Below are 10,197 nucleotides of genomic sequence, written 5' to 3'. Positions count from 1 at the left end.
GACTCTACAAGTGTCAGGTTTAGATTCCTTGCGGACTGACACTTGTGGAGAATTTACTGCATAGCAATGCGTATACATATAAATAGAAATACTAAACTGTGATTCTATAGAGACGATTGTATCGGTCTGTTAATGATAAAATTGGTCTTTTGATGATAATATATGTAAAGAAAAATATATTACAAGTTTCAAATATTTTACAAACTAGTCAACGTCTGTTCCACACAGAAAATGAATTGGTTATTCGAGGTCTCTCCACTGACTATAAATAAAATAATGTACAGATACCAATACCGCAGGGTAATTGTTTACATATTTTTACCATCTTTGAAAGTGCGACAGCTGGAAATAAACGAGAAATAAAATGAAGCAATGTCAGTGACCTCGAATAATCAATTCAGTTTGAAATAAGAATAGTCAGCTGCGAAAATGCAAACGAGTAGCGCCAGCAGAGAAGCAAGCACGAAAACGAAAATGCATGAATAAAACCTGCATCTTTTCGAGATAACTTGTAAACAGAATCACATGATATGTTACGAAAAGAAATTTCTGTCGGAATGAGGAATGCTTTTGTTGATGGGCAACTGATGTACACGCATGGTTATAATTACACAAACAGTAAATTGTTAGAATGAGCTATTAAGTTGGGATTAACATTGCGAAATAATCAGGCGAATGCGGAGAGAAAGATGCAGAAAAAATTCACGAACAGTCGAACAGAAACACTGAAAGCTGTATAAATGTGTAATTACCCCAAAGTGTAGCTTCCCGGTCGAAGATTTTTTTCGTACGAAAACAGAAAACAGAGAAACACTGAGTTAATCAACTGTTAGAACACGTGTGCCGGTAATTAGTTCCCATGTGAAACGGCGATATTTTTGTTACCATTTGTACTACAGGGTAAAAGTGAATAATAACAGGCTTTTGGTATTCTCTTTCATAAGTGGTCGCAATAGAATTGCGTGAAGCTTCGATTCACTCCTAATTTTAACTGAAGAAATTAAAAAGAATTACATACACTTGAGCAATGTAAGTCATATAGAAATCTTGAAAGTTCGAGCATATTAAGATTTATTCGTTTAAAAATGTATTATTTTCATTGATTCTCAAATGACCGTCGAGTTATGATAATTTCTTCGTTCATGCGACTTTTGACAGTGTTTAAAGGGCCTTAATGTTCTTACGCCACGAAGGACTTTGAAATTTATTCGTATGCTTGGCATTGGCAGGCTTCCTCAACTTGAATATAGAGACGTTTATGATTTAAAGGACCCTTAGGAGGTTCAGGACAATTAGGATCTCCTGAATTACGGAGATCTAAGGCACTGGTAGTATTCTTGAAGACCATCATGGAGATTATGACGGTATTTAAAGTTAGTAGAACTTTTTGTCGTATTTGAAGGATTGTTAGGGTCATTATTAGAGATAAAATTTTAAATAATCATCCGTTAGTTTAACGGTAGTAGGTATATTTTATAATAGTGTAAATTGTAGCATTTTTAATGGTTTTTGCTATTATGAAAGTACTGTAACAAACATCGGCAGAGCTATCAGAATACTTTGAATTAATTGAATTATATCTTCAACCCGTGGTGCATTTTCAAAACTCATGAACTTCCAGATTTTCAGATTTCCAGAATTATTGAAAACTTAAACGCAAACAGCTTTCAATTAAGTACTTATATCATAAAGGTTGTGTCTACCGTCACTGTTCAAATTTCTAAAATTATCAAAAATTTTCGAAATACTGGATCTTCTTGAAACTTTCAAGATTTCTACATTTTTAAGCGAGTTTTGTATAATATTTTTAAACTTCTCCAGTACACAGGGTGAATCAATAAGAACTGTCACATGAAATAACTTGTTGTTTATTGATTTTATAAAAAAATGATGAATTTTAATTTTTTTATATCTTAAATTTTCTAAAATATCAAGGTAACCTTCAACTTTTTAATTGGAATGCTACACATATGATATGAAAGTGACTGTTATGAAGTGTTTAGCGATTTTCTGGTGCATTATATCGTTACTTACAATCAGCAGAAGAGAAGACAGATATCGTACACATGTATGTATATTACGAGTGTCATAAAAATGAACGATGTAGTGAATTGAAGTACCAAAAAGAATATCAGGACAGAGTACCACTGACTTTGGTACGTTACCATCACGCCACGATGCTAGATATGAGATCTCTGAACTAAAACTAACTTTCCTAATGACGAAACTTTAATTATAAATATCTGAAAAACTATTGAGTATCTGCCCCTGCAATGCTATATTTTCATAAACAGAGTGACCAAATCTACCAGTATGCAAAGTTTCAACTACATACATCGGTGACCCGAAAGCCTTGCGCTCTCCTTGTGCGTGAAAATCAATTTGCTTTTCTATCTAACTTTATCAAAAAGAAATTCTATGCAGTAAATACAATGTTACGAAATATAACCATTTCTTTTATTTCTCATCTTGTATCATTCGTCTTAACAGTCGCCTTTATATCATATAAGAAAATATATAGAATTCCATTTAAAAAATTAAAGGTCCCCTTGATATCTCCGAAAATTTAAGATATAAAATACTTAAAATGCATAATCCATTCGACGAGTCCCATCCAATACAATGTATTTCATACAAAACTTTTTTTTTGTATTTCAGAAAATAACGAGTTATTTCAGATAGTAGTTCTTATTGTCCCACTTTGCATATGAATTAACATATTCGGAGCGATTTGAAGCTTGTACTGACATGGTGAAAAGTTTTCGATCAAACACAGTAATGCGAAACTAACTTAAAACATTCGTATTGTAGATCTGTAAAATGTTGTTACATATTCTTAAAACAGATGGGAAAGTATAGGTAGCTTAATATAGACCTCAGGGGCTGCGACTGACTTTTTTCATCGGTCTTGGTACGGGAGTTCACGACCCCGAGGAACCGGAGTGCACGGGCCCGGGGGAGGAGGCTTTGCTCCTCCCGTCGGATTCCGGTTTGGTTGCCGCCCGCGTGGGGGGGCCCCGCCTCCTTGACGGGGGCGGGGCACCCCCTGGGTCTCTGCGCGGCGGCCAGGGCCGCAGGGCTGTCGAGGGGGGACTCGGCAGCCCATTGCACGCGGCCCGCGGTGGAGGCGTCGCCGGCGTGGTCCCGGCGGCGCCTCGGAGTTGAGAGGAGGTCCATTTTACCCCCTCCGGGATGAGCCCCACCCTCCTCGAACATCTCGAGGGAGGGGCCCGGCGTGGGGTGGGTCCGGTTGTGTTCGTAAGAGATCCCGGGCCCACCCCTGGGGGGCGGGGTGTTCATGAGGATTTCCCCACGTAAAAAAAAAAAGGTAGCTTAATATAAACTAAATAATAAAATAACAAAAATGTCACGTGGAAAACTTTAATGCTACAACGTTGATACGTTGTACAGTTATACGCATACGTGGAAACAATAACAAAAAAGATTATTTCTCCGTGAGTTTAAGTTCACAAATTTGATCAGTTTGTTCTTTCCGGGACATCTAGTGGCTAAATACTCTTTAACACGTAACATTTAGAAAAGTTTGTGTTATTTTGTTATTGTTTACTTTATACTCAGCCAGCCTTACTGTCTCACCTGTTTTGAGAATATGTAATAACATTTGATAGATCTACAATACGAATGTTTTTAGTTAATTTCGTATTACTGTGCTTGATCGAAAACTGTTTGCCAAGGATTGATCAGCAATTCGGTACAGCAATGAGTAAATCAGAAAAATTCACGAAATAAATAGGCTCACCTGGCTGACGCTTTTGTTCTTGATCTTATCGAGAGGCAGCCGCTCCTTGACGTAGTGCAGATTCAGGATCTCCTTGACGCGATCCTTGTCCTGCAGGATTTTTTTCACGCCAGACTCCTCGAGTGCCGCGTTACTTGGAGCAAACAGCGTGACGTCACGCAAATGGCTTATGGTGCTCATGATTTCCTCGCCGTAATCTCGGATGGTCTCATAAAACTTGTACACCGGTCCGTCCTTCTTTTCCTGGATCGAAAGAATAGATTTCTGTTTATCGATAATCGATTCGTCGACATGTTCATTCTACGAGGGATCGTTAATAAAGAGTGAAACAAAAGTAGAAAGAAACGAAATTATTGGTTAATAGAACATGTAATAAAAAAAAAAGAATAGAGAATCTTGATGCTTCGATCCATGCGAAATTTGCGAAGTTTTCTCATAATTTCTTGTCTTCTTCTTCTTTAACTATTTAATTTAATTAAACGGATTCGAAAGTGTTCGTATGGTTAAATAAGCGTAAGTTAATTAAATCTTTTTGATTAAACGGTAAAGTAAGAGGAGGCAGCTTTCTGACGGGCAAATAGAGAAATTCTTCTCGGTAAAGCCAGCCTTTTGTCTGAAAGTGAATTAAAAGAGCGATACATACTCTCGTCACTCGCTACCTTTTAAGCGTCGAATTTCACAGATCGTTTACAAAGAGAAACGAACGCAATTTACTTCGCATATTTCGCTCCGCGGAAGTGACAAACAAAATTGCTTGTGAGGGATGCAAGGAGAGGTATTTAACCGCAAAAACAAAGCTTCAAGCCGTTGTAGAAAAATTGACAAATCGTTCCCTTTTAAACGTAACGAAAAAAAGGGAAGAAGAGATCGGTGAGTTAGAGGTATATTTGTGGGCGTAATAAAGTTGATTAAAATCGATGAAATACCCCGAGATACGAGGCGGTGTTTCGAAGACACTATTTCGGCCGGATTTATCGAATAAATCCGGAATCAAAATTAATAAACGCAACGCAGGATGATTCACGCGATCGGATCAGGTCATATCTCTTCTCTTATTCAGTCCAGGAGAAACGTTGGAACAGAGTTGATTTAATTTTCTCTGATATGCAGAGTGCATAGTTAGTACAATTGAGAAGGATCGTGTTTCCCGCATTTCGTTGAAAACGAGTGAAAAAAAAAAGAAGTGGAATTGGCTACACTACTTTCATCATACACTTGTAAAATTTTCCTTCTAATAAGTATTTCATGTTTCATTTCAATAAATCATGTCAGTGTTGAAATTCAAACGCGTTGTTGATGTATTCCAAATATTTTTTAAAACGCTTCCTCGATCTTGCTAAAGATTCTTTTTATTAAATCTTAATGTATTCTGCCTTCGTTAAGAAAAGAAAAAAAAAATTGAGCTTGTACTTGAATTACTACTATCGAAATCAACTTTTACAATATTCTTACCACGGAATCACGTCCTTCTCAAGATCATTAACCCTTTGCACTCCTCGCAATTTTTAATGACCTACCAGAAACACTGAATTATTTTTACTACGGGCTACCAGCTACTCCGAGATTACTTACAATGGTGCGAGTGCGCCTCTGTGGAAGACACTTTGTAGGCGTTCAATTTTTCTTAAAAATATATCTTACAATGTCGTCGCAGCAGCGACAATGGAGCTGTTAGTTACACTTACAATGTCGCCACGGCGGCAAAGGGTGTGCAAAGGGTTAATATACAATTCTACCTTTTATCATACAAATCTCTTATCGAGTTCTACGAAACATCATATTATAAACTATTATTTCAAATATTCGATTATACTTTACCTCTTCCCTTAAGAAGGTCGGAAATGTATTTAGGCAAAAAAATCACCTTTTGAAGAAGAAACAAACGTTATTCCCTGTAAGTTGCTGTTTACAGTGGCATAGTATTGATTAAAGTCAAACGAACAGTAATTCTTTGTAACATTTTTCGCATATGACTAGAAATTACGAGCATGCCTTTTCATCTTCCAAATTGTTGCATATTTTTCAACTTTCTTTAGAAGAAAATTTTCTTTATTTTAGTAGGGAAATTGCAATGCCTCGTTCAACGAAAATTTTTAAACGTAGAAAAAACTAATGGAGAAAAGAAATAAAAGTGTGCTCTTTCAGTTTATATACCTTTTTCTCAAAAACCACAAAAAGTATTGAAATCAATTGTAACCACATGTTCCTTGTGAGCAGAAAAAGGAATTTATATGTATACTTTACTATATTTTGCTCCGTTTATTATTAGTAACATTTTCTTATTCAAAAATTGAAAAAACGGTAAGTATTTTTTGAAAACTTGCATTTTTAGTTCCAGGCAATATTTTTAAATTCTAACATACAAATATGCATTAGAAGGACTAAAAAACGTGCGGAGAAAATTTGATAGAAGTAATCCATATCTGTTTCTGAGGAGCATGTGCTGCATAAAGTTGGCAAATTTAACATTGGTAGGATAGACCTTTCCGACCTCCCTTAAACCACGCAATTTTATCTCCCCGCACATGCTTCTATTTTCATTACCATTAAATATCCCGATCGTTATCATTTCGAAGTGATTTTAACCTTTTCGTTCCAGAATTCAATTTCTATTATTTAAATCGTTACTAGGACGATACAGGTGGAAGGATACGATTGTTGCAATCTGGAACAGCAATTTTTCTCGCTTTGAACGGTCGAAGAGTTACGACCTATCGCGCGTAAATCAGTCGGCACGATGCAGAAAGGCGGCGTTTATGTCGCGACGCGTCTTTCAGCTTCGTGATCAAACGGAACGGCGACACGTGTGTGCGTGCGTGCACGCGACTCGTCGTGCCGGTGGAACGTTAATTCTCCACAAGACGGGAATACCTCTTTCGGCGTGGATCAAAGTTCCGCTAATTGATCGTGAATTCGCGGCACGAGAGGTCGCGGAACGGAAACGAACGTCGCAAGCGTTGCTCCGGGCGTCGTCGTCGAGACACCGACACACCGTTTCGAAATCACGAGGTCGCCACTTCTCTATCTTTCTTTGTCTATGCGTGGCCGTTTGATTGGAAGGAAAAAGGATCGAGAAAGGACAACGTGACCGCTTTTCGATTCCTTGGTAATTAACGAGCCGTTGATTGGCTGCCCACGACGCCCGATTCCGCGTTCTTTCCTCGTTTCTCGGTGTTCCATCGACTGGATTAACGTTTTGGAACAGGGGAAGTAAGGAACGTGAGCGGAAAGAAAAACGCCGGACCATGAAAACGTATAGCTATTGTGGTTACATTTCCGACGTTTCATTTATACCGTTAGTATAGGCCAACTCGATGAGAACATTGAAAATTTGCAGAGTGAAGAATTTGTTCGACAGAGTGGAAAAAACTGTGGAAAGGGTTGGTCGATAGCTTGGTAGAGTAGAGATTTAACAGTTTAGGTGACTGTGCTTCGTTAACGGAAGAAATCAGAGGAGAGGTTTAATCTTCAAATTTTCGATGTTCCCTGTTTAAATGAATCATGCTGCTTGAGGAAGTTAGAGGGGATTTTCACACTCGATATGATTCTTCTCGACACGGCCGGCTTAAATGCTTGATAATTTAGAACCTTGGTCAAGTATTTAATCCGCTTAGAAGCGAAATTTCATTAGCCTGCGGTTGAGATTCATCGGATATGTACGCGAGAACATTGGATTTATAGAATCGATTAATGACACCTTATTAAGGGCGAGGTAATTTGTAATAGGATCGAATGTCGGGAAATTCTTCACAACTGAATATGCTGAAAACGTAGGACACATTTTCTCTCTCGTTTAAGAGACGACTTTGAAAACAATCATGAATGTGATTCGCAAAAATCCCCGATCTTTCTTTTTCGTACGAATTAACAGGACACTTTTTTTATACCACCAAACTACTTATATTATCAAGTTAAGTACTAACAGGCGTGCTCTTTCTGTTCAAATTTTACATGGGTAACGAAAATAATATCAACAGCTCTAAATTAAGGAATTAAATACTTCGCTAATGATTCGCAAAGCAAAAAGATGATGTAGTAATTTACATCTACATTGATACAGAATTCTCAGGAAGAGTTATCAATGTGCTAACAAATTTTCAAAACTGAACTGTTTACAAACAAACTTTATCCCCGAGCTTTAATTACTTTTTGCATTTACTACAAATTACTTGCCACATTTTTTGCAATTGCTAAATGTAAACAGTGTCTGTAGTGAAGCACTATTTCACTGAAACAACCTCTGATACGAAAAAGAGTTTCTCAAACTGGACCTCAAACGAGAGGATTCATTCAGTTAGCCTATACCTTTTCATTCTTTGCTTGTTAGTCCTTTGCAAGTTTCTCGGGGTTTTGGCCGACAGGAAGCGGCGAAAGAAAGGATTAAACTGAACACCTTTAGCATAACCGAAAAACAATATTGACACAGGATGCAGGGATTAACAAAATTGAACCACTTGGCTTGCTGACCAGTTAGGGAATCGTCAAATCAACATCGACGAGCAGCATGTTTTTATAATACTATAGCTCTACATCTAAGGTTCTTAAAATGAAAATAAATAAACGGCAGAGCCTGTTGCAAACAACCTCGAGCCTTGGTTTGAAACGTAAAAGTGAAATTGGGACTAAAAGTAAAAGAAAAGGAGAATGTCAAGAAATTAGCTTTCCGAAATTAAAACGTTACCAGTTACCGGGAGGACTCTTCGTTCTGCTGTTCTTGTCGCGGGCTGTTTTTCTTAATTAAGCCAAAAAGACGTTCGTAACCGCAAACGAAGAATATGTCAACAAACTAGGCATTTCTAATTTCTTTCTTTTTCATTTTAATTTCACCGTGAGTTAATTCGAAAAGAAGCGACTACTCTGTTTGAACCATCTGAAATTTGTCTTTAACTAATGAAAACCAAGAAACGGAGATAATTTTCTTTATCACGTTCAGCGCTTCGTTTACGTTATCTCTAAAAAGCTTGGTCTGTTACCGTGATGTACCGTTAAATTAAATTAAATTAAATTAAACTCCGTTATGGTTACTCCGTTTTAAGGGGCCGAAAATTAACATTCGAAGCAGCTGAGAACTTTTTCGTACTATCGCAATCTTCGAACAGAAATATTCCATCTTTTTTAAATCTTCCTGGCTTAATATCGTGTACTACGTTTCTCTTATCTGTCATTTAAACAATCTATCTGCGAAACGATCAATCGAAGCAGAACGAAACATCCTTTCCTATTCTTTTTTTTTTTTTTTTCGTAAGCGATTGCTCTTCGATCGTAGTTACTCTATGAAATTAATCTAGAATGTCAAATTGCAGTAAGTACAGTCGGTTTCCGTAAAATCGTTTAATCCCTTTACACAGAAAATCAATTGAAAGGAACGCTGTTCGGCTTTCCTAAACAGTGTTCTACTAGCTGTCGATTCGTCATTCGTAATATCACATCGACATAAGAATCTTTTTCGGTTGAAACAGATCGTTCATTTTGCTTCGAAATGTATTCCATGTCGCCTTTTGTTTCGCCATCGTTGCAGCTAGTCGTCAGATATTATATAAACTGCGAGCATGTCTTTCAAAACACGATTTACATATGCAAGCTTTGGATAAACATTTTGGGACTGGTGGAAACCTCGAATCGCGAAATAACAAGCACGAGTGGCAACAAAGAGTACAGGAGTTGCACGATTTATCCGACTGTCCTTACAGGCTCACTGCCTTCTCTCCGCGTTTTCTAGAGAAACCAACAGAAGCATCGTTAAACACGACTATTTATGGTAAGTACAACGACCGGCCGATCTATAATCGCCCATTCGACTCGTCGCAACGCAGCGGATGCGTTCAAATTTCTTATCATTAAGAGTCATTGCGGGTGTCATGTGTATTCGGTAGTCACTGATGAGTTCATTTAATAAGTACTTACGATGCCCTATATGACATGCAGAGTCCAATAGAGACATGCAAAGCACCACAGAATAACATCATTGAGTCAATATAAGAGTAATAAACACATGTACACAATTGATAGAAAATTCGAATCAGCAATTAAATATTTTTTTTTCTTTCGCTTTTTTTCTCGAGAATAAAAGAGGATTCGCGCGCAGCTATAAGAACAACCCGGGCGCGGATTCCGCTTTTCTACTGTCTCCCGAAGGAGATACTAAATCGTCTACTTATTTGTCCTCCTTTTTACGAAGAACGCTGTGTAACAACTAATGGAATATACCTTTGACGTTTGCTTCTCTTTTCTTTTTACACAGAAGTTCGATTCAACCCGATATGTTAATGTTAACGCGTTCAATCCGGCGTGGTTAAACCGGAAATGGAAGAGTACCGTGACTATAAAACTATTCAGATGTCGAATTCGCGTTTAATAGGGAGCGCACTGGTAATGTAAGTACGTCTCTTGCGGATTTCAGAGTGTCTGAAATTTGTAAGTTTGATTTTGTCGTGCTG

General features: G+C 37.6%; 1 protein-coding gene across 1 annotated transcript in view; it reads right to left on the bottom strand.

Annotated features, from left to right (window-relative positions):
* The window catches only part of LOC108577675 (fasciclin-1-like), a gene marked incomplete at its 5' end in the record, with an annotated part of 45,360 nt that extends 41,357 nt beyond the window's left edge, over positions 1–4,003 (bottom strand). Inside the window, one exon of the mRNA XM_017940865.1 lies at positions 3,761–4,003. Coding sequence (XP_017796354.1) covers positions 3,761–4,003 — 243 coding nt within the window. The remainder of the gene's footprint in view (positions 1–3,760) is intronic.
* Between the last annotated feature and the right edge of the window lie 6,194 nt (positions 4,004–10,197).

This window comes from Habropoda laboriosa, unplaced genomic scaffold (genome assembly GCF_001263275.1).
Source record: "Habropoda laboriosa isolate 0110345459 unplaced genomic scaffold, ASM126327v1 scaffold786, whole genome shotgun sequence".
Classification (NCBI taxonomy): domain Eukaryota; kingdom Metazoa; phylum Arthropoda; class Insecta; order Hymenoptera; family Apidae; genus Habropoda; species Habropoda laboriosa.
The sequence above is the reverse complement of the archived record's forward strand: the minus strand, read 5'-3'. Positions and strand labels throughout refer to the sequence as shown.